Source organism: Puma concolor, chromosome B1 (assembly GCF_028749965.1).
Source record: "Puma concolor isolate L17-30 chromosome B1, mPumCon1.1.hap2, whole genome shotgun sequence".
Classification (NCBI taxonomy): domain Eukaryota; kingdom Metazoa; phylum Chordata; class Mammalia; order Carnivora; family Felidae; genus Puma; species Puma concolor.
Window position 1 is genome coordinate 44,953,832 of NC_141670.1, and position 24,896 is coordinate 44,978,727.

The window sequence follows — 24,896 nt, forward strand, 5'->3', positions numbered from 1 at the left end:
CGTGAATTCAAGTCCCGCATCAGGCTCCTTACTAACAGTGCAGAGCTTGCTTGGGATTCTCTCTCTCCCTCTCTCTGCCCTTCCCCTGCTTGCGTTCTGTCTCAAAATAAATAAATAAACTTTAAAAATAAAAAGAGCTATCCCCCTCTAACAAAGATTATGAAAAAAACAAAACAAAACAGAATGGTCATGAATCACTTTCTAGAAGTAATTTTGGGTCTCCAGTATAACACTAGAATCCAAGAACCACCAGACATGTAAGAAAATATCTCTAACATGATAAAGTTGAAGATCAAAAAAGAAAGGAAAATGCATTTTGGAGGAAATTCATTATTCAGTAAAAAGAAAACATCAAGAAATTATCATTAATAATCCTCCAAGATAAGGTGCTTACAGCCACAGACAAAAGCAGAATTCCATACGGGAACACAGAGAACAAAAAAATTCTTAAAATTTAAATTTTTTTTTTCAACGTTTATTTATTTTTGGGACAGAGAGAGACAGAGCATGAACGGGGGAGGGGCAGAGAGAGAGGGAGACACAGAATCGGAAACAGGCTCCAGGCTCTGAGCCATCAGCCCATAGCCTGACGCGGGGCTCGAACTCACAGACCGCGAGATCGTGACCTGGCTGAAGTCGGACGCTTAACCGACTGCGCCACCCAGGCGCCCCAAAATTCTTAAAATTTAAAAATATAGTCAAGATGTAAAACTCCAGATGAAGATTTAGAAGATAAAGGTAAGTAAATCTCCCACAAAATACTGCAAAAAAGGCAAAAAATAAAAAAGAAAGCAAAATGAATCAAAGAACCAGCCTAAGAGGTCTAGACAGAAACAGGAATTCTAGAAAGAGTTAACAGAGATGAGGGTGATGGAGGGCCAAAATTAACAAAGTCAAGACAATGTCATAGGGCTTAGGGTATAAGTTTCCAGAATGAAAGGTGCCCAGTAAAGTGCACAAAAAACAGACCCACACCAAAGCTATATTGTTAGGAAATTTCATAAGAGAGGAGACAAAAATATCCTACAAGCTTCCAGAGAGAAGGATTTTATACAAAGGGTCATGAAAACACATTCTCAAATATGCAAGATGTTAAAAAAACTATTTCTCATGCACCCTTTTGCAGGAAGCTACTGGAGAACATGCTCTACAAAAATGGGGGAATAAATTAAGAGAAAGACATAAATTACAGAAAAGAGGAAACCAGCAGGAGAAGCCAAAAGAATCCCCAGGATAAGTAGAAGATCCCAGAATGACAATATGCACTAGGAACATACCAGTTCTACAGTCAGAAGGCTCCAGGGTAGACTTCTTCAGGAATTTGAAACTGACAAAATATATGTCTGAACATCTTAAAAGATTTACATAAATGATGAAGGGTTTGAGATAAAATTAGTTATAAGTACATGAGCAAACTCAATAAATAAGATAAAGGATTAATTGCAGGGAAAAGAAGTTGTTCAGAAAAGGACATGTATTCACAGTTTACAACATTACTGAGCTCTGGTTAGCATTTACATGGTCATAATAATGTACAACAAAATCATCGCATAGATTAGGGGGTGGATTTTGAGTACGGGGGAGATGAGGACTGAGATGTGTGTATTGTAGGGGCAGAGAGTTAAACCTAACCCTCCACCCTCTGTAATAGAAAATCAGTAGAAATGACCTAAAATTGATAAATCAAAAGAAGCAATACAATTATGTCATTACAAAACATGGAGAGGCATGTGGCTGGCTTAGTCAGTACAGCATGCTACTCTTGATCTCGGGGTTGTAAATTCAAGCCCCATGTTGGGTGTAGAGATTACTTAAAACAAAATCTTTTTTTTTTTTTTAATTTTTTTTTTCAACGTTTATTTATTTTTGGGACAGAGAAAGACAGAGCATGAACGGGGGAGGGGCAGAGAGAGAGGGAGACACAGAATCGGAAACAGGCTCCAGGCTCTGAGCCATCACCCCAGAGCCTGACACGGGGCTCGAACTCACGGACCGCGAGATCGTGACCTGGCTGAAGTCGGACGCTTAACCGACTGCGCCACCCAGGCACCCCAATCTTTTAAAATATAAACAAAAATTTAAAATATGGAGGTAACACCTAAAGGAGTTAGAAAAAGACCAAACACAAAACCCAAAACCAGCAAAAGGAAGGAAATAATAAAGATGAGAGCAAAAATAAATGATATAGGAACTAAACGATAGAACAAAAAATACAGGGATAATTTTTTAAAACCTCAGTTAAAAGTCGTTGCTTGTGGGCAACAACCTCTTCACCCTTGGCTGCAGCAACTTCTTACTTGACATGTCTTTGGAGACAAGGGAAACAAAAGCAAAAATGAACTATTGGGACTTCATCAAGATAAAAACCTTCTGCAAAGCAAAGGAAACAGACAGCAAAACTACAAGGCAACAGACAGAATGGGAGAAGATATTTGCAAATGAGATATCAGATAAAGGGTTAATATCCAAAATCTATGAAGAACTCATCAAACTCAACACCCAAAAAAAAAAAAAAAATAATAACCCAGTGAAGAAATGGGTAAAAGACATGAACAGACACTTTTCCAAAGAAGACATCTGGATGGCTAACAGACATGAAGAAATGGTCAATATCACTCATCATCGGGGAAATACAAGTAAAAACCACAGAGATACCACCTGTCAGATGGCTAAAATTAACAACTCAGGCAACAACAGATGTTGGCAAGGATGTGGAGAAAGAGGAACCTTTTGGCACTGCTGGTGGGAATGTAAACTGGTGCAGCCACTCTGGAAAACAGTATGGAAGTTCTTCCAAAAATTAAAAGAACTACCCTACAACCCAACAATTGTACTACCAGGTATTTACCCAAGGATATAGGAGGGCTGTTCCAAAGGGGCACATGCACCCCAATGTTTACATAGCATTATCGACAACAGCCGAAGTATGAAAAGAGTCCAAATGTCCATTGACTGATGAACAGATAAAGAAGATGTGGTATATAGGGGCACCTGGGTGGCTCAGTGGGTTGAGTGTCCGACTTCAGCTCAGGTCATGATCTCACAGTTCTTGAGTTCAAGCCCTGCGTCGGGCTCTGTGCTGACAGCTTGCCTGGAGCCTGCTTCAGATTCTGTGTCTCCCTCTCTCTGCTCCTCCCCTGCTTGCTCTCTCTCTCTCTCTCAAATACATTAACATTAAAAAAAATTTTTTTAAAGAAGGTGAGGTGTATATATCTACAATGGAATATTACTTGGCAATTAAAAAGAATGAAATCTTGCCATTTGCAACAATGTGGATGGAACTAGAGTGTATCATGCTAAGTAAAATTAGAGAAAGGCAAATATATGACTTCACTCATATGTGGAATTTAAGATACAAAACAGACGAACATAAAGGGAAGCAAAAATAATATAAAAACAGGAAGAGAGACAAACCGTAAGAGACACTTAAATACTGAGAACACACTGAGGGTTACTGGAGGGGTTTTGGGTGGGAGGATGAGCTAAACAGGCAAGGGGCATTAAGGAGGAAACTTGCTGGAATGAGTACTGGGTGTTATACGTAAGTTATGAATCACTAAATCCTATTCCTGAAATCATTATTACACTACATGTTAACTAACTTGGATGTAACTTAAAAAAAATAATAATTTAAAAAAAAAGTTGTTGCTTTTGTAAAAGGAAACACAGGACTGGGAGCAGGAGCATGGTCCCTGTCACAGAATTGACTCTTTAACCTTATAACCTCCATAGAATTGTTTGAGTCTTTAAAACTCAACTTTTTAAAAACAAACAAACAAAAAAAAGATGAAAAAGAAAAAATTCCAGTCATCAACTACCCATCTCCCAAAAAATGCTTGGGTGGTTCAATCGGTTAAGCGTCCAACTGCAGCTCAGGTCATGAGCTCATGGTTCTTGGGTTTGAGCCCCACATTGGGCTCCACACTGATACTCCGGAGCCTGCTTGGGATTCTCTCTCTTGCCTCTCTCTGCCCCTTCCACACCCATGCTTTCTCTCTCTCTCAAAATAAATAAATAAAACTAAAAAACAAAACAAAAAAACAAAAACCTTTTGTAAATGCCAATTTAATCTATATTCTTCAACTTTTTAAAAAATCTTCCTACCATTAATAGAATTATAGTAACCACTACAAACTGTTTTTAAAACCCTATTTTTTAAAGCATTTAGAAGAATTCCACACCAACAAAGTAGAAACAAGCATAAACCACCATACCAGATACTTCATTAGGGCATATCTGTCTAAATATTTATATTGGCATTTACATTTGAAACATTAGTGGCTTATTATAAAGAAGACATAGCTGTGTTTAACATGCCAGGTCTTGGTAACTTTATTCAAGCTTTTGACAAAAACTACCCCCAAAGTAATATAAATTTAGAGACTTCTAGAAAGTCCAGATGTGAAATTCCAAGACAATTTTGAATTTAGTCTGGAGTCGATACTGAGTCAAATACTGAACCAAACCCACAAATCATAAATACTATTTTCCTTCTTAAGTTCATTATATTTTCTCAAACAGGTTACAAATTTAGCTTTCCTTTCTTTGATATTGGTATTTGGAATCATTTTAACACGGTTTACATCTTTAAGTTCTAAATTTGTACTTATCTTGAATATCTTACTATAATTAAAAATATAAATCCGAATGTGATAACCCTTCCTTACATAAGAATGCCAATTAATAAATGTAGAAGAAATGAGAGAAATAGAAAGTCACCATTAGAACACCACAGTAGTAACTTACACAAGCAAGATCTGGCAATATGAGTGGGCAAATGCGAAAATGAGTGGGCAATAGTTTAAGCAGAAACAGGACATTTGCATAGTCTCAAAGTAGCTCCAGCAAATAGTCATTACAAAGAAAAACATAGTAATTTTACAGTAGAGAATCCTAGCAGACACCACCTCAGTGATTAAGGTTAACAACACCAGAAATACATTATGACATCAGATGTCATGATACACTGTCACAGATTGGAAGACACTATGTAGACATGACAACTAAGTGCAAGGTGGGATCCTGCACTGGATCTTGGAACAGTAAAAGGACATCACTGAAAAGACCAAGAAAATCTCTACTTTTTAAAGTCTCTACTTTTGTTAACAGTATTGTATCAAGGCTAATTTCTTAATTTGACAAATGTTCTATAGTTGTATAAGATGTTAACATAAGGGAAAGTTCAATGAAGATGCACATAAACTACTCATTTTACAACTCTTCAGGAGGTCTAAAATTATCTCAAAATTAAAAAAAAATCTGTTAAAAAACATACACACATACATATGTGCATAATGTGTGTATGTGTGTGTATAAAAATCAAAACTTTGTGGAAATTGGTATCTTGGGCCCTCACTTAAATAGTTAATAGTATTCTCTCCTGAATGTCACTGTCTCACTGGTTTCCTTTAAATTGGCTTTAAGGTTCTTCCCCTTCTAAATTTTTAGTATCAAGTACAATTTTCTAATTTTCATAGAAAGCCTTTTTTAACATTCTTACCTTAGGCCAAAAATAAAAATCCTAGAATAAAACTGTCACCATATTATCTCATAAAATCATTCATCCCATCCATCAGACCCAGCCAATATCTTTACTCCATTTCTTCTCATCATACGTTTGTTTGGCTTTGTTTAAAAGGAGAGGAGATGGCAGATAGATTTATTAGCACTAATAGGCCTGATAGTCTAGAAAAAAGTTATCACTTGGATATCTTATTAAGAAACAGCTGTTTTTCCAATAACAGATACTGTATACTAGAACTCACTTCTGACAGAAAAAGTAAGTCATTTACCTAAGTCTCTTCCATACCATAGCATGAAGCTACCCAAGCAAGCCCAGCTAAGACCCTTTCAATATCACTTTCTTAACTCTGTCTCTGAAATGACTGTTATTAATGGTAATAAACATCTTTTTTATAAAACAATTTACTCTAAGGAAATAAAGGTAAACATCAAATATGCCTTTAAAAGAAAATTTCCCACTCTAGCTATGGCTGATTCATTCCCTGAGCATGAATCCTTTTTTATCCTTACTGTTTTTGACTATCAACTGAGGTGAAATCTGCCCATAGGGATCTTGATGGTGAACCTAGTATTTTAGATGGAGAAGCACATTTCCAGATGGTCACATTTATTACTTTTGCAGTTATTTCTACTCACTGTGGCATTTAATTTTTCATCCCTACCTATCAAAATGCTCTACATGGAAGCAGCAGTAGTGAAAAGACGATGGGGGGGGGGGGGGGCAGGAGGGGATTAAGGAAATTTTAAGGTGGATCTTTATCCAAATATAATAAAAAAGCAAAAAAGAAAATGGCCACAAACATCTCATTCCTATGCCCCTGCCATCTCCCAATTCGCCTTCCACTATTAACATGAAAAGTAGGAGTGGTAAAACTCTACCCTAAAGATCTATACAAAAAAGGAGACAAGATACCTCAGGAACTCAATACACATTGCAATATGTTCAAGTGGTGCAAAGATAGAAATTCATTCAGAATTGCCATACTATCGGGCTACCAATATAGTCTCTTGAATAATTATATTAAACATATTACTACAAAACGTACCAAGAAGTAGAGAATAATACTATATTTATGAACTGCAAATAACAAACAAAACAGAGGTCCAAGAAGGCTAAAGTCCAAGCTGTAATTTACACATGAAGTGTATGTTGAAAGCAGTCACAATGTACAAAAATGTGACAAGTAATCCAGATGTTTAAAAAAACAGAGCCTGTTTGCCTCAGATTATATCCAGTCTCATCTGGTAGGTTTTTGATAAGCCTGTTACATAAAGCATGTTTCCCTCCTGCTGATAAGAAGCAGCGTGTAGATATCCACAAATTTCTTAAGGAGTGAGTCTACTTGGCAATAATGGTAACTCCACAGTTTCCTATTACATTCATTGGTCTGAAAACTGAAAACAACTCATAACTAAAATGTTCTTTCAAGTCCTTTACCAGTTTTTCAAGTTTTAATCAAAGGAAAGTTGGAATGTATTGCTTCTTGTCACCAACAAGCATTTCAAAAAGAGGGTTAATTAACCAAAATCAAGAGTTCTTTGGTCAAGTTAGTAACAGGCTTCCCCTTTGTTCTAAGTCCTTCATAATCCTTTTTTTTCCAATTTTTCCAGTATGGCCTGGATTTTACAAACAGCCTCTTTCCTGGCCTGCCGGACAGAGTCCTGGCCCCCAGTCTCAACTGAATCCAGTTCCAAAAGTTCCTTAGTTAGCATTTCTTCCAGAAGCCAGTATGCTTTGTCTGTCTTTTTTCCTACGAATTCTTCTACTTCTTGCTCAAGATATTGGACCTTCTCCAGCACATGTATGATTTTTTTAATACTTGGGGGAGTACCTTCACCTGAAGATAGACACTCTTCAGGAAGATTATCACTTTGATCTTGATTGCTGGGGTGTTCATTGGTGGCATTACCATAAAGCTGAGGCTCAGCACTGTACTGGACTTGGGAATCCAAAAGATCTGAATTATCATTGTTCATTGTTCCCGAGGACTCGTACTGATGGACATTGCAAGGAAAGTTGTGCCGGTTCATGCCTTGATCTGATTGGCTATAGGTGTAGGAGGAGTCCTTGGAGTGGGAGAGCAAAGAGGGGAAAAGAGCTGTTTTAATGGCAATCCATCAACATCAGTGGTTAGCCAACATCTTTCACCAGACCGTGAAGTACATGAAAAGAGTCCCCACTAAAAAAACTAGGCATCCCTCCTTAACAATTTGAGGAAAACACAACCCTAAAAAGACAAAAGGAGTGCTCTGTCAAGTAAAAGGCAGAGAATTCCTGAGTATAATGAATCTACCCTGAAGTGTTCATCCTCATGAACACCTCACAATCGCTCCTTTCCACCTCACAATCCACCCAGTGACTTAATAAATAGGAATTAGATAGTCTTCCTCTGAAGAGTTAAAACCTAAGACAGACCTTAAAAAGGAATGTAGCCACAGACAGATGATGTTTATGTCTGTGGTTTATACAATTTCACATTGATATTGTCTTCTGTGTACTGACTGAGGTAATAAAATGCAATCTTTGATTTTGCTTAACATTCAGATAGCATTACAACAAACAGTAAATGAGCGTTTTTCTGTCTTTTACAAAAAAGATGCGAACCTATAACTGCTCTAAAAAATAAAGTGTATTAAAAAAAAGAGGAAGAAACTGGGCTAAAGCTATAGGTAGTAATCACCAACTTTTTGCAATTAGTCCCCATTTAATACACACCAACGCAGGAAAGTTTCATGTTGTGCCTTTTCAATTACCCAAACATGAAAAGAACAATGTTTAGAAGGCCTCCTACCTTGGGCTGCTGGGGTGGTGGTGAGTGAGGGGACTGAGGAGAGCTGCTGCTGGGCCATGATGAAGTACTCTCACTCATGTAGAGATTCCCAGGTGGTGCTGAGGGCGCAGCTGAAGGCCAGGGGTAACGGGTTCCCATTCCATAAGCACCAGGAGAAGCCCATGAGTCCTCCTGTTGTCGTACAGTTGGTCCTGGTTGTGGAACACTACGATTACCATCCCCATAAGGATAATGGGGCAGGGTCATTCCAGGGTTCTAGATTGAAAGGAAGGAAATATGCTGGTCACTGCTAAAAACAAAAACAAAAACAAAAAAACCTGAACGAAGTAATGAAAATAACTCTAGTATCAACAGATTGAGATGCTTCCTCTCTCCTTAACAGATGTACTTTGGCTGCTACCAGGCTAAGTGGTAGCATCTCTAATCAGTTGCAGTCATTTCTTCACACCCAAAAAAAGCTTCATTCTGAAGATACCAGGGGCAGATTTAGAGACAATCAAACTCAGAAGGAAGAAGGCTTAAAATTCAATGGCTAAATTATAGCATAAATCTGTCCCAAGATACGAGAAATAAGTGGACCCATACGCTATAAGGAATAACAAATTAAGATTTATCAGAACTCCCCTTGAAGGGACAGAGAAACAAACATGGTATCACTCATAGAATATTAAACAAATAAAAACCCAACAGATAACTGCTCACCTGTGAAGCAGGATATCCTGGAACCTGCCCCCGAAGAGAGGGTGCTTCAGTCTGGCAGTCCTGCTGAGGATACAGCCAACGAGAGACTGGGGCTGGGCTGTTGCCAGGTGAACGGTAAGTGCTTGGAACCTCTGGGGAGTAACTGGTCTGAGTATATCCAGGTGTGTAATAAGCCCCAGAGTAGGATGCAGTATTCGCCCCAGGGCCAGGAGGGTATGGTGGACCATATGCTCCATTTGTATAAGAATTCAAACTCTGTTAAAAAAAAAAAAAGAAAGAAAGAAAAAAAAGTTACTGAGTAGAAGAACTGAAGTGCTCTGACCTAATACCCAACTTTGAAAAGTTTGGGAAGGGACAAAGGTCAGTAACTAATGAAAATATGAACTGCCTAAGCAATCTGTGAAGCATTCTTTCTCTCATGTATTATGGCCATATACCATATATTAAACTCAGATTATCACTGTAGAGTCTGTGTTGTAGCAATGACAGGGTATATTGTGATGAATGAGGAAGTGAAGGCCTCAGGGCTGTGCTTCCCAAACACTTCCATAAGTATACCTAACAATTACAACTGACAGTGGAGAACCTTTGCCTGCCACCTAGAGAGGGGTCCTGGGAGACCTAAGATAATGGCTAGTCACAGAAAAAAACAACCAGGGTACAACTAAAAGAGAAGACTTAGAGGAGCACCTGGGTGGCTTAGTCGGTTAAGCATCCGACTTCAGCTCAGGTCATGATCTCACAGTTTGTGGGTTCAAGCCCCACATTAGGCTCTCTGCTGACAGCTTGGAGCCTGGAGCCTGCTTCAGATTCTGTGTCTCCCTCTCTCTCTGACTCTCCCCCACTCATGCTATGTCTGTATGTCTGTGTCTGACTCTCTTTTAAAAATAAACATTAAATCAGGGCGCCTGGGTGGCTCAGTCAGTTAAGCGTCCAAAGTTGGACGCATGGCTCAGGTCATGATCTCGTGGTTCGTGAGTTCAAGCCCCACATCAGGCTCTCTGCTGACAGCTCAGAGCCTGGAGCCTGCTTCAGATTCTGTGTCTCGTTGCTCTCTGCCCCTCCTCCACTTGCACTGTCTCTTGCTGTCTCCAAAATAAATAAACATTAAAAAAAATAAAAATAAACATTAAAAAAAAGAAGAGAAGACTAGAGAGACCAAGCTCTGCCATAGGCTTTGTGTTTAATCTCTCTGAGCTTTTCTCTACCAGAAAAATGGAAATCATAAACTTACCTGGTAGGACTACTGTGAAAATTAAATGAGCTGATATATATAAATGCTTAGTACAGCGTCTGGCACTCGGTATGCTCAATAGATAGTAATTATTTATAATATCATTGTTGTTATTACTATTATGGCAATATCAAGAAATGAACCCAGATCTGAAAAGTACAAAGCCCATGAAAAGCCCACGTTCTTTGTACTATCCCACTCTGCTTCCCAAGTAAATAACAACAGGCTGCAATGAACTATTGGGACCTCACCAAAAAAGAAAAGCTTCTGCACAGTGAAGGAAACAATCAGCAAAACTAAAAGGCAGCCGACAGAATGGGAGAAGATATTTGCAAATGACGTATCAGATAAAGGGTTAGTATCCAAAATCTATAAAGAATTTATCAAACTCAACACCCAAAAAATAATCCAGTGAAGAAATGAGCAAAAGACATGAATAGACACTTCTCAAAGGAGACATCCAGATGGCCAACCGACACATGAAAAAATGCTCAACATCACTCATCATTAGAGATACAAAGCAAAACCATAATGAGATACCACCTCACACCTGTCAGAATGGCTAACGTTAACAACTCAGGCAACAACAGATGTTGGCGAGGATACGGAGAAAGAGGATCTCTTTTGCACTGATGGTGGGAATGCAAGCTGGTGCAGCCACTCTGGAAAACAGTATGGAGGTTCCTCAAAATATTAAAAATAGAACTACCCTATGACCCAGCAATTACACTACTAGGTATTTATCCAAGGGATACAGGTATGCTGTTTTGAAGGGGTACAAGCACCCCAATGTTTATAGCAGCACTACCAACAATAGCCAAAGTATGAAAAGAGCCCAAATGTCCATCGATGGATGAATGGATAAAGAAGATGTGGGGTGTGTGTGCGTGCGCACACACACACACACAATGGAGTATACTCAGCAATCAAAAAGGATGAAATCTTGCCATTTGCAACTACACGGGTGGAAATGGAGGGTATTATGCTAAGTGAAATAACTCAGAGAAAGACAAGTATATGACTTCACTCATGTGAGGAATTTAAGATACAAAACAGATGAACATAAGGGAAGGGAAGCAAAAATAATATAAAAACAGGGAGGGGGACAAAACATAAAAGACTCTGAAATATAGAGAACAAACAGATGGCTTCCGGAGGGGTTGTGGGGGGGGGGGGGGCGGAGGGAGATGGTCTAAATGGGTAAGGGGCATTAAGGAATCTACTCCTGAAATCATTGTTGCACCACATGGTACTAACTTGGATGTAAATTAAACAATAAATAAATTATAAAAAATAAAATAAAATGTTTAAAAAAAAGACTACAGAGGCAAATTCCTCATGTGTTGCTGTCATTTTTTTTTAAGATTTTATTTTTAAGTAATCTCTACACCCAATGTGGGGCTCAAACTCAGAACCTCAAGATCAAGAGTCTCATGCACTGCTGACTGAGCCAGTCAGGCGCCCTGTTCATTATAGTTTTAAATCACCCATCCACACTACTATTGGCACCCAGAATCCTAGGTTAGATATCCAAATGAATTACAGCCAAACTTTACATTTAAATGACTATCTTAATGTTTCAATTAACTTCTGCTTCATCTTTTTTAAATGCTAAAAACACAGAATCAAGTTTTCCAGTACTTGTCTAAGACTACATAATCTTTTCCACTTCAGGTAGAAAAACAAGCAAAGAATCCTATGATGTTAACCAGACTTACTGTGGTGATCATTATGCAATGTATGCAAATATTGAATCATTATGTTGTACATCTAGAACGAATACAATGTTACATGTTAGTTACACCTCAGTTAAAAAAAAAAAAAAAAAAGACAGCTGGGGCGCCTGGGTGGCTGTCGGTTAAGCGTCTGACTTTGGCTCAGGTCATGATCTCGCCATTTGTGAGTTTGAGCCCCGCATTGGGCTCTGTGCTGACAGCTCAGAGCCTGGAACCTGCTTCAGATTCTGTGTCTCCCTCTCTCTCTGCCCGTCCCCTGCTCATGCTCTGTCTCTCTCTGTCTCAAAAATAAGGAAAACATTAAAAAAAAAATTTTAAAAAGACAGCTGCTAACAACCGAAAAAATAATAGTCAAATTTGATTTCTAGTCTAACACATCAAAAAATGAGATGGATCGGGACATCTGGGTCATTCAGTCAGTTAAGCACCCAACTCAATTTTGGCTCAGGTCATTATCTCACAGTTTATGAGTTCAAGCCCCACATCTGTGCTGATAGTGCATAGCATACTTGGGATTCTCTCTCTCTCCCTGCCTCTCTCTCTGTCCCTCCCCAGCTTGTGCTTGCGGCTGTCTCTCAAAATAATTCTTTTTTAAAATGAGATGGATCAAAGTGGCAGGACAATCTAATTCTGTAGAAAATAAACTCTTAGCCATATTTTTATGGCAAGAGGATAAAAGACAGGGTATTATCACCACATGGCCAAAAAATTCCATGCAAGGACAGGTGCTTGGAAGATCCAGCAAGGCATTCCCTAACCAGAGGGATGACTGAACCACCCCTTGTTAAAGCCACTGGAGGGCTGTTAAGATCTTCCACCTAGATGTGCCTAAAAATAGAATCCTTAATACAATGTATGCTGTTAGAAACTTGATAAAACATCATGTGGCTTTTTGTACTATTATTCAACTTCTAGAAATTTTTCCTAAGGAGAAGATTCAACTACAGAAAAAGTTATAGGCATGAATTTGTTCAACACAGCATTATTTATAATCACACAAAACTGTAAACAACCTAAATTTCCTGTAATAATGGAATGATTAAGTACATTACAGGCTATTCATTGAGGGAATTTTATTGTCTTAAAATTCACTGTTAGACTGACCGGACATTTAATGATATTAAAGAATTATTTTTAGTTTTTTTAAGTTTTAAAAATGACATTGTTATGTTTTTAAATCTTCTTTACATTTTAAAGATATATACTTAAGTATTTACAAGTGAAATAATATGGTGTCCAGAATTTACTTCAAAATAACTCAAGGATACAGATGAAACAAGAAGTCTGTGCACTGATATTTACTGAAACTAAGATGAGTACATAGGAGATTATTGGGCTACTGTCATTGCTTTTGGTTATGTTTGAAAATTTCCTTAATGTTAAAAAAAAAAAACTTCACCTCTTATTTTAACCTATAACATGCAGAGTACATATGATAAATGAAAAGCCATACAAAAAAGTTTATATACAATAAGTTTAAAGCTGTGTAAACATAATAGGAAAAATGCAAAAACAAATTTACCAAAATATAGATCTTTTAGGATGGCAAAATTAGTATTTTCCTCCTTTTCTTTATTTCCCAAATATTTAGTAATAAAGTTGTATTACTTTTGTAGCAAAAAAAAAAAAAAAATTATGCTATTACAAATGTCGTGAAATCCCAAGTGTGTCTAGAATCCAGCGGGCTGCCAGGACCAGAGCCACTTCATCAGTGTCCAAGTAGACTATTTTACTGAAGGGAAACTTGTGTCTAAGGAAAAGAAGTTACAATTTGAAAACTGTCAGCTGATACGGCAACAGATAAAATCTGAAAGAGAAACTATAAGAATTAAGTAAAATCTTTGACAGTTATTAAATTTCTGTAAAAGTCTTATTCTGGCTTCCAGAAGAAATCAAGAGACTGGAAACTCAGAAATCCCAGCTGCTACTCTTGTTCTAGATGTAAATATAGATATTACCTAGCATTCAAAAGTCAAACTAACATCACATCATCTGGCATCTCCTTGCAAGCTAAAAATCACCCATATGAATACTTCTTCCAACAGTCAATTTCACAGTTGATGGACTGTTGTATAGATGTAGAATCCAAAGAGGAGAAAAGTGGTCAAGTCTCTCACACGGACAGCGATACACTGTTAGGCGGATTCCCTTTCCATTCTACAGCAAACAGACCCAATCCAAGCAAAAACAGATTACCTTTCAGCAACACAGTTCCTCCTATTGAGCTTCTCTTGAAAAACATGGAAAGTTTCACCACAAAAGTGCTCCAAGAGTCATAATCTTCAGCAGTTGACATCAACTTGAATTTCTCTAATACTCCTTTTTAGAACTAACAAATCTATGATCACCCACAGGTTGCTTCCTCTATTTATAGAATTTTTCCAATTTTTGTCTCACAGGAGCTCCTGACCAGTTTTTAATAGGCTGTAGTTTACAACCTAGTTATCCTTCAAATTAAATGAAATTTCTGACCAGTGTCTTTCTGTATCATGGTTTCTCAATTCAGAACCCTATCAAAGGACTTCAGTATTTTTTGTTAGAACTTTGCCAGTTCCTCAAAGTGTTAAACACAGCAGAACTACCTACCGCATGACCCAGTAGCTCCACTCCTACATATATAACCAACAGAAAAGACATGCGTCCACATAAAAATTAGCAAACAAATGTTTATAACAGCATTATTCATAACAGCCAAAAAGTGAAAAAGACTCAAATTTCTATCAACTGATAAATGGATAAAATAAATGTGGTATATCCATAGAATGGATAGTACTTGGCCACAGACAGGAACAAAGTATCAATACATTGTCACAACATGGATGAACATTATGCTAAAAGAAAACAGCCAGTCACAAGATATCAAATGTGATACGATTCCTGGGGTGCCTGGGTGGCTCAGTCTGTTGAGCATCTGACTCTTGATTTCAGCTCAGGTCATGATCTCACAGTTTGTGGGATCAAGCCCCATGTTGGGCTCCATGCTCACAGCACAGAGCCTACTTAAGATTCTCTCTCTCCCTCTCTCTCTCTGCCCTTCCCCTACTTACGGTCCCTCTGTCTCTCAAATTAATAAACATTTAAGAATATATGTTATATGATTCAGTTTAATGACATGTCCAGAATAGGCAAATCCATAGAGATAACAAGTATACTAAAAGTTGCCAGGTGCTAGGGGGAGAGAAGAATGGGGTGATAGGTACACAGTTTCTAACTGGACTGATAAAAATATTCTAGAATAGATAGTGATAACAGTCGCACAATCTTGTGAGTAGACTAAAAACAACTGAATTGTACATTTAAAGGGTGAATTTTATGATATATGGCCAAACCATAAGCATATCACATTAAGCAATAACAATGTGTGCCTCTCAATTTCAGTCACAGGAATGCAGATGACAGAAGTAAAATACAAGTCTGTGATAAGAGGTAACATGGTTTTGGGGTGCCTGGGTGGCTCCGTCGGTTGAGTGTCCGACTTGAGCTTAGGTCATGATCTTGCAGTTCGTGAGTTCAGGCCCTGCATCTGGCTCTGTGCCGACAGCTCAGAGCCTGGAGCCTGCTTTGGATTCTGTGTCTCCCTCTCTCTCTACCCTTCCCCTGCTCATGCTCTGTCTCTGTCTCTCAAAAATGAATAAACATTAAAAAAAAAATTAAGTAGTAACATGGTTTTTTCTTTATTTTGTGTTCCATGATCTCCTACAACCTTATCCTAAAGTTGATTTACACATAATCATTATGAAAAATCAATTGCTTTTAGATTTTCTTTAAGTAAAATAAGCAAATCTTGCTCTAACTTCAATGAATTCTTCTGGCTCAAAATCAATCTTAAAGGATTATATAACCAAATTGATGAGGAAAAAAAGGGAACATGATTTTTTTAAATTTTATTTTAAATGTTTTTTATTTATTTTTGAAGGAGAGAGAGAGAGAGAGAGACAGAGGATGAGTGGGGGAGGAGCAGCGAGAGAGGCAGACACAGAATCCAAAGCAGGCTCCAGGCTCTGAGCTGTCAGCACAGAGCCCGATGCGGGGCTGGAACTCACAAACAGCGAGATCACGACCTGAGCCGAATTCGGACGCTTAACCAACTGAGCCACCCAGCCACCCAGCCACCCCAGGAACATGATTCTTTTAATGAATTAATTATTCAGCCCCATAAAGAAACTTCTTTTCATTATTTCAGCCTCCATATCACCAGTAAGTCAGAACAGAATTGAACATATTATTTGACTATTTGAAATCTATCAGAAGAATTATATTAATGTTTTATGGTGATCTGAAAATTTAATTCTGCAGAGAATATCAGTTTACAGAGAATTCTGACCTGGATCTAAATTCAGATCCTTTGAAAGCTACTAAAATGCAACTGCTTTAAATTTGTATATACTACAGTCTTATTTTTAAAAAAAAAGTATTTGCATATGCAAAGATGGTACCTCAATAGAAAAAAATGTGACAATTATTGCTTTGTTAGGGTTGGCAGATTATGGGTGACTAACTTTTTAAACATTTCCTCATTTCCACAATGATACAACCATGGTGAAAAGTAATTTGGCTATATTTAATAAGCATGTATACCAAACTGAAACAATTCCATACTCCAGGAAAGTTCTTTCCTCAAATGTATCCAATAGAAAAATGGAAAGCAATGTTGAGTAAAAAAGCAAGCTGCAGGAGAATGCTAGTATGAAACCACTGATATCAAGTTTAAAAACAAGTTAAATAATATTATATAAATGTGTATACAAGTAGTACAAGCACAAAAACACATATGAGATCAAAATATAACTTCAGGAAATAGAAAGAAGTGTTATATGTGACTTCAACTGGGTTTATTTTACCCCCCTTTAAAAATCTGAAACAAATGTGGCAAACTTAAAAATTGACAAAGCTTGGGGCACCTGGATGGCTCAGTCAGTTACACGTCCGACTTCCACTCAGGTCATTATCTCACGGTTCATGAGTTTGAGCCCAGCAATGGGCTCTGTGCGGAAAGCTCAGAGCCTGGAGCCTGCTTCAGATTCTGTGTCTCCCTCTCTCTCTGACCTTCCCTGGCTCACACTCTGACTCTCTCTCTCTCTCAAAAATAAACATTTAATAAATAAATAAATAAACAGTAAAAATTTTTTAATTAAAAAAATTTGACAAAGCTAGGTGCTGGATAAAAAGATGTACGGGGGCACCTGGATGGCTCAGTCAGCTAAGCATCCAACTTCGGCTCAGGTCATGATCTCACAGTTCCTGAGTTTGAACCCTGCATTGGTGCAGACCTTGCTTCAGATCCTTTGTCTCCCTCTCTCTCTTTCCCTCCCTTGCTCTCTCTCTCTCGCTCTCAAAAATAAATCAACATTAAAAAAAGATGTACATATTTTCTGTACTTTTTCAGTTACTTGAAATATTTAAAATTAAATATTTGTCCTAAGAGGTCAGTTTTTTTGACATCAAAAGCAAAGGCAACAAAAATAAAGGTAAACAAGTGGGACTACATCAAACTAAAAAGCTTCTCCATGGCAAAGGAAACCACCAACAGAATGAAAAGGCAACCTACTAAATGGAAGAAAATATTTTCAAATCATGTATTTGATAAGGAGTTAATAACTAATATATATATATATATATATATATATATATATATATATATATATATATATATATATATATATATATAAGAACTCCTAAAACTCAATAGCAAAAAAACAAACAATCCAATTAGAATATAGGCAGACAACCTGAATACTTTCCCAAAGAAGACATACAGGTACATGAAAGGTGCTCAACATCACTAATCACCAGGGAAATACAAATCAAAACCACAATGAGATATCACCTCACACCTGTTAAAATGGCTATTCTCAAGACAATAATAAGTGCTGGTGAGGATATGGAGAAAAGGGAACCCTTGTGCACTGTTGGTTGGGAATGTGAATTGGTATAGCCACTATGGAAAGAAAACAGCTTGGAGATTCCTTGAAAAATTAAAAATAGAGTGACCCAGTAATGCCCCTATTTGCAATATATCCAAAGGAAACAAAAAAACTAACTCAAAAAGATATCTGAATCCCCATGTTCATTGCAGTATTACTTACAATAGCCAAGACATGGAAGCAACCTAAGTGTCTACTGATGGATGAATAAAGAAAATGTGGTGTATACAAAAACAATTTACTATTACCCAGCCATAAAAAAGGAGGAAATGTTGCCATCTGTGACAACACAGATGGAAATAAGTCAGACAGAGAAAGACAAACACTGTATGATCACATTTACATATGCAATCTTAAAAAAAAAAATTCGGGGCGCCTGGGTGGCTCAGTTGGTTGAGTGTCCAACTTCAGCTCAGGTCATGATCTTGTGGTTCATGAGTTCGAGCCCCGCGTGGGACTCTGTGCTGACAGCTCACAGCCTGGAGCCTGCTTCAGATTCTGTGTCTCCCTCTCTCTATGCTCCTCCCCTGCTCACACCCTGTCTCTCTCTCAAGAATAAATAAAGATAAAAAAAATTTTTTTAATAAAAAATAAAAATTCCTAAATTCAGATAACAGACATGGTTGCTAGAGGTGGGGCCTGGGATGCAAATGACTGAAGGGCGTCAAAAGGTACAAACTTCCAACTTCCAGCTATACAATAAGCAAGTCATGAGTAAGTAAGATACAGCATGGCGACTATAAGTTAATACTGTATTGCATATTTGAAAGCTGTCAACAGAATAAATCTTAAAAGTTTTCATCAGGGGGCACCTGGGTGGCTCAGTTAATTAAGCTTCTGACTTCGCTCAGGTCTCGGTTTGTGGATTTGAGCCCTGCGTCTGGCTCTGTGCTGACAGCTCAGAGCCTAGAGCTGCTTTGGGATTCTGTGTCCCCCTCTGTCTCTGCCTCTCCCCTGCTTACATTCTGTTTTTCTCTGTCTCAAAAAAAAAAAAAACATTAAAAAAAAAAGTTCTTGGGGGGCTTGGGGGGCTCAGTCAGTTAAGCATGTGACTTGATTTCATCTCAGGTCATGATCTCCAGCAATTCGTGAGTTCAAGCTCCACATGCAGCTCTGGGCTGACAGCTCAGAGCCTGGAGCCTGCTTCAGATCCTGTGCCTCCCTCTCTCTCTGCCCCTCCCCTGCTTGCACTCTGTCTCTGTCTCAAAAATAAATAAACATTAAAAAACTTTTTTAAAGTTCTCATCAGAAGAAAAAATTTGTAACTATATGTGGTGATAGATGTTAACTAGATTTAATTGTAGTGATCATTTCACAATAGACACAAATATCAAATCATTACATTATACACCTGAAACTAATATGGTATTACATGTCAATTATATTTCAAAAAAAGTCAAACTTAGAAAAATAAGTACATTTTATGTTTATTGTTTCCAGGTCCTAAGAAATAATCTATTACGCTTCAAACTACTTTTGCTAAGGGTAATATTTGCCTAGATATTTCTTTATCTCTGAGACAAAAACATGAAGACAGAGTCCATTAAATAACAAAAACCCACACATCATTATTATGAAATCTCACATGTTTTGAAAATCAGTATATTAAGAAAACATTCAGGGGGCGCCTGGGTGGCGCAGTCGGTTAAGCGTCCGACTTCAGCCAGGTCACGATCTCGCGGTCCGTGAGTTCGAGCCCCGCGTCGGGCTCTGGGCTGATGGCTCGGAGCCTGGAGCCTGTTTCCGATTCTGTGTCTCCCTCTCTCTCTGCCCCTCCCCCGTTCATGCTCTGTCTCTCTCTGTCCCAAAAAATAAATAAACGTTGAAAAAAAAAAAAAATTTTAAAAAAAAAAGAAAACATTCAGAAAGTCTGGCAATTTTAGACCATACCTGGCCTTGCATTTCCGGTCTTACAGGATATGTACTTGGGTATGGAGCCCTAGGTCGTGCAGAATTCCAATAATTAGAATTGTAGCTAGGATATGGTGGCTGGTCCTAAGGAGGGAAAAAAAAGTCACCTTTAATAATATTCTTACATCATATTGAAAAGTTGATAGAGGCAAGTATAATTATCAAAAAAAAAAAAAAAAAAAAAAGGCAATAGAACCCTACTATAAAATGGGGCACCTGCATGGCTCAGTTGGTTCAACATTCGACTCTTGGTTTCAGCTCAGGTCATGATCTCAGGGTTCTCACAGTTCATGAGTTCAAGCCCTGCATGGGACTCCATGCTGTGTAGGGCTCCATGCTGACAGCATAGAATCTGCTTGGGATTCTCTCTCCCTACTCCTCCCCAGTTGCACATGGACTCTCTCTCTCTCCCAAAATGAATAATCAAAAAAAAAAAAAAAAAAACAACTCTATTAGTTACAAACAGAGAGGGAGAGAGGCAAACCGTAAGAGACTCTTAAATACGGAGAACAAACTGAGGGTTGCTGGAGGGGTGAGGGACAGGGGAAAATGGGTGATGAGCATTGAGGAGGGCACTTGTTGGGATGAGCACTGGGTATTGTATGTAAGCGATGAATCACAGGAATCTACCCCCAAAACCAAGGGCACACTGTATGTTAGCCAATTTGACAATAAACTATATTTAAAAAATAAAAAAATCAATAAAAAATAAAAAGAGAACTTTACTATAAAATCACTCATTATTAAATTGATGCTTGAATATTATATTGTAAGTCACATGCCCTAGAAAAAGCAATTATTGACTATCTAGGTCTATTCTTATGCATTATGATACCAAATGACATATAAAGGAAATCTACTATTTTAAGATGATTATCAAAACCAGATACCTAGATTCCTTTGTCCCTCTCCAATCACCAATCCTATCACTACCAATTTAATTAGCACAACAAGAATATAGTTCTTTGCCACTGTTAAGAATAGTATTTGCCCAGGGGCACCTGAATGGCTCAGTCAGTAAGCATCTGACTTCAGCTCAGGTCATGATCTCACAGTTTGTGAGTTCAAGCACAGCAGTCAGGCTCTGTGCTGACAGCTCAGAGCCTGGAGCTCACTTCAGATTCTGTGTCTTCCTCGCTCTCTGCCCCTCCCCCATTCATGCTCTCTCACCTTCAAAAATAAACATAAAAAAATTGTTTTTAAAGAGTAATATTTGCCTATCTCAACAACTTTGAAGCTTGAAAATATTACCACTAAACTTTACTTCAAACACATACAACTTCAATACTCGTTTGCCTGCCACACTAGTTTTTTCATATTTCTTTGCTTTCTGATATGGCTACACCTTCTGCTGGCAGTCTACAACTAACTCCAGCATCAGGAATTGATACAGAATAACTACCACTCCAAGAAGAAAATCTAGCTATGACATTAATCTCTACAGCTGTGCACTACAATTCAAAGAGTTAATGATTTGCAATAAGCCAATAAACTCTAAGAGACTAGTTCAACTCAAAAAAATTTTAGAGTCTATTTAATGTATACACTTGTTCCTAGAAGTTATTTCCCTTTGAACTTTATAGTTTTAGTTTTAAGCTTAAACAAGATCTTCAAATTGTTTCACAAAGAAATTCACTGGCAGTTGTAATCACTGAGTTTAATTGTCACCATCTTAGCTTAACTGCACTAATCAGTTTCATAATGCTTTGTTTTCAAAGCACGAAACTCTTCCATAAGACATTATACAAGCTGGGCAAGTAGCATCTCCTTTACATAATGCAGAAATTAGAGAAGAGAAGATTTAAAAAAAAAAGATCACAGGCATACTTCAGATCCTAACTACCAAATTTCTTAATCAGGCAGATGCCCCCAATTAATGCCCTCCCTTCCTTCCCCTGGTGAAAGGGTAAGCATTTGACTAACTGATTTCTCTCTACCAAGAACATGAATTGTGAGTAAAGATGAAAAGACAAGAGTTGAAGCTGACTCACCCCGGCAGTGGTGAACTAATCCCTAAATCTCCAGAACTAGGTTCCTCTAGCAGGAACCAGGTTCCTGTTCTCTCCTACTGACTCTCTGAGGTACCCACATTTCCACTACTTCACACTCCTATCCCTCACCCTGCCCAGGTCCTCACTTCCTTCCTTCCTCAGCTTACCAACACCTAATCCTTTGCCACTGCTTCCCTCAGATACACTCACCCTGCAAAAACCCAGCCCTGTCTAAACCCAACTGTCCACTGACTTCGCATCTGCACTTCCTCTAAATACTGGTGGAGAAACACAAGCTCTGGTTTCACTTATTTAGAGGCCATAAATCTCAAGTAGAGACCACACTTCCTTAGAATGCTCATCTCACTCTCCAGAATAGTTCCACTCTTCTCGTTCCCTCAAATTCTAATATCCTCTTAGCCTGGAGTGCCTGGGTGGCTTAGTTGGTTAAGCCCTGACTTCAGCTCAGATCATGATCTCACAGTTCGTGGGTTTGAGCCCCACATCAAGCTCTCTGCTGACAGCTTGGAGTCTGGCACCTGCTTCAGATTCTACGTCTTCCCTCCTTTCTGCCCCTCCCCCGCTCGTGCTCTGTCTCTGCTGTCAAAAATAAACATTAAAAAAAAAATCTACCAGTATCCTCTTAGCCCATCCCTCATTTTTCAACTGACTTTATCTTTCACCTTAAAAAAAATAGGAAAAAGTAATCAGAAGTGCCATCTTCCCACTTAACTAAATTGAATGCACCCTATCTGCCATAGTCTTCCCAGAAAGCTTGAAGGAAGTGCCTCTGGTCCTATTAAAAGCTGATTCCTGGAGCTTCTGGGTGGCTAAGTCCATTAAGCATCCAACTCTTGATTTCAGCTCAGGTCAGGATCTCAGTTTGTGAGATTGGGGCCAAGCTCAGGCTCCATGCTCACGACACAGAGCCTGCTTGGGATTCTCTCCCACCCTTTCTGCTCACGCCCCACTCATGCTATTGTGCTCTCTTTCTTAAAATAAATAAACATTAAAAAATAAATAAATTAAAAAACTAACAAATTGGATAACCACACACAAAAAATAATTCATTCAAGTAACTCCTGAACAGGTTTCTGAATGGATAGCCTCAGTGGTATACATTCTAAAGGCAAAATAAATACAAAGAAATATTAAACTTTATGTAGAATATTCTCAGTAGTGATATTAGCATTTTAATTTTTAAACTATTTGTGTGTATTTCAGAATAGAGGAAATAAATAGAACAATGGTATTGGGAACCAGTATTTTCACACTAGAAAAGAAAAATAATATATTAAATGGAGAAACATCAGAAGTATTGTGTAGAGTGGATTTGAATTAGACGTACAAGTATAAACATATTCTAAAATGTAATTTAACATTTTTTTAAGTTTATTTATTTATTTTGGGGAGAGGGGAGTGGAGAAGAGAGGGAAGAGACAGAATCCCAAGCAGGCTCCACACTCAGCGCTAAGCTCTATGCAGGGCTTGATCCCATGACCTCTGGATCATGACATGAGCCAAAATCAAGAGTCGGACACTTAACTGACTAAGCCACCCAGGTGCCCCTAAAAATGTAATTTCACCATTTAAGCAAAAGAAACAAATATGTGTGTGTGTGCCACTTCCAAACAAAGGATTTAGGAATTAATGCAAACGCTAGCAACTCTTTTGCATACCTGTCCTCCACCATGAAACCAGCATATCCCATACAGGAGCTGTGATTTCAGCTTCAGTCCCAGAACAAAAAGACACACGAGCAAACCAAACCCAACCTGGAGCCTGGAGAAGAGTCACTACAGCAGACTCACAGAACACGAGCAAGAAATAAATGCTTACTGTTGGAAGCCACAATTCTTGAAGTGTTTTTTTTTTTTTACTACAGGAAAAGTCAGGAATACGATAACTAAATACCAAGTTGGTAACAAAACCATACAGAAAGAATTATTTCAAATGACTTTTAAATAGCAGTATTTTTACTATACATCTTCAGTGGAATATATTCTAGGGATAAGCTCAACTGCAAAGAAACCTAAAATTGCACTCATTAGTTAACTGTTAGTCATAACATTGCTGTTATTATTTTTATTAACAGCTTTACTGACATATAATTCACTACAATTTAACCATTTAAGTTGTACAATTCAGCGGTTTTTAGATTCACAGATAAGTGCAATCATCACTAGAACCAATTTCAGAACATTTTCAAAACCTCCAAAGGACACACTGTACCCTTTAGCTACACCCTCCTACCTCTGCACTCTCCCAGCCCTGTGCCACTACTAATCTACTTCTATCTCTATGGACTTGACTATTCTGGATATTTCATATAAATGGGATCATATACGTGATATCTTGTGGCCAGCTTCTTTCACTTAGCATAACATTTTTGAGGTCCAACTATGTTGTACCACGTATCACTACTTCATTTTTTTGTGTGGCCAAATAGTATTCCATTGTGTATAAATTCCATTGTGTATGAATTCCATTGTTTATCCATTCATCAGTTGACAGACATTTTTATTGTCTGTTGCCACCTTTTGGCTATTATAACATTATGTTAATGTTAATATAATACTATAAAATATATTTAATATATATATTTAACGTATATTACATACTTATTTACATATAATATATAAATATAATGAATATTTAATATATATTTTAATATATAATATAATAATAATGCTGCTGTAATCACTCATGAAATTTTTTAAAGATTTTTAAAAGTTTATTTATCTTGTGACAGAGTGTGAGGACCCACACACACAACCAGGGAATGGGCAGAGAGAGAGAATCCCAAGCAGGCTTTGTACTGTCGGCGCAGAGCCTGATGCAGGGCTCGAACTCACAAATGGAGAGATCATGACCTAATCTGAAATCAAGAGTTGGATGCTTAACTGACTGAGCCATCCAGGTGCCCCTTCATGAATAATTTTTTATGTGAACATACATTTTCAGTTCTCCTGGGTATATGCCTAAAAGTGAAATTGTTAGGTCATATGATAATTGTGTTTAACAACTTGAGGAACTAGAAACTGCCAAAGCAGCTACACCAATTTACATTCCTATTAGCTATG

General features: G+C 37.9%; 1 protein-coding gene across 3 annotated transcripts in view; it reads right to left on the bottom strand.

Annotated features, from left to right (window-relative positions):
• Nucleotides 1-6,576: 6,576 nt before the first annotated feature.
• Nucleotides 6,577-24,896, bottom strand: part of BAG4 (BAG cochaperone 4) — a 30,204-nt gene continuing 11,884 nt past the window's right edge. The window contains exons 2-5 of one of the 3 annotated variants that reach the window (XM_086703700.1): nt 19,802-19,906; nt 9,018-9,272; nt 8,316-8,570; nt 6,577-7,590 (exon numbers count right to left, since the gene is read on the bottom strand). In XM_086703700.1, the coding sequence (XP_086559826.1) occupies nt 7,105-7,590; nt 8,316-8,570; nt 9,018-9,272; nt 19,802-19,906 (1,101 nt within the window). In that variant the 3' untranslated portion in view covers nt 6,577-7,104. The remainder of the gene's footprint in view (nt 7,591-8,315; nt 8,571-9,017; nt 9,273-19,801; nt 19,907-24,896) is intronic. The other 2 variants (XM_025921795.2, XM_086703701.1) reach the window with 2 other exon arrangements.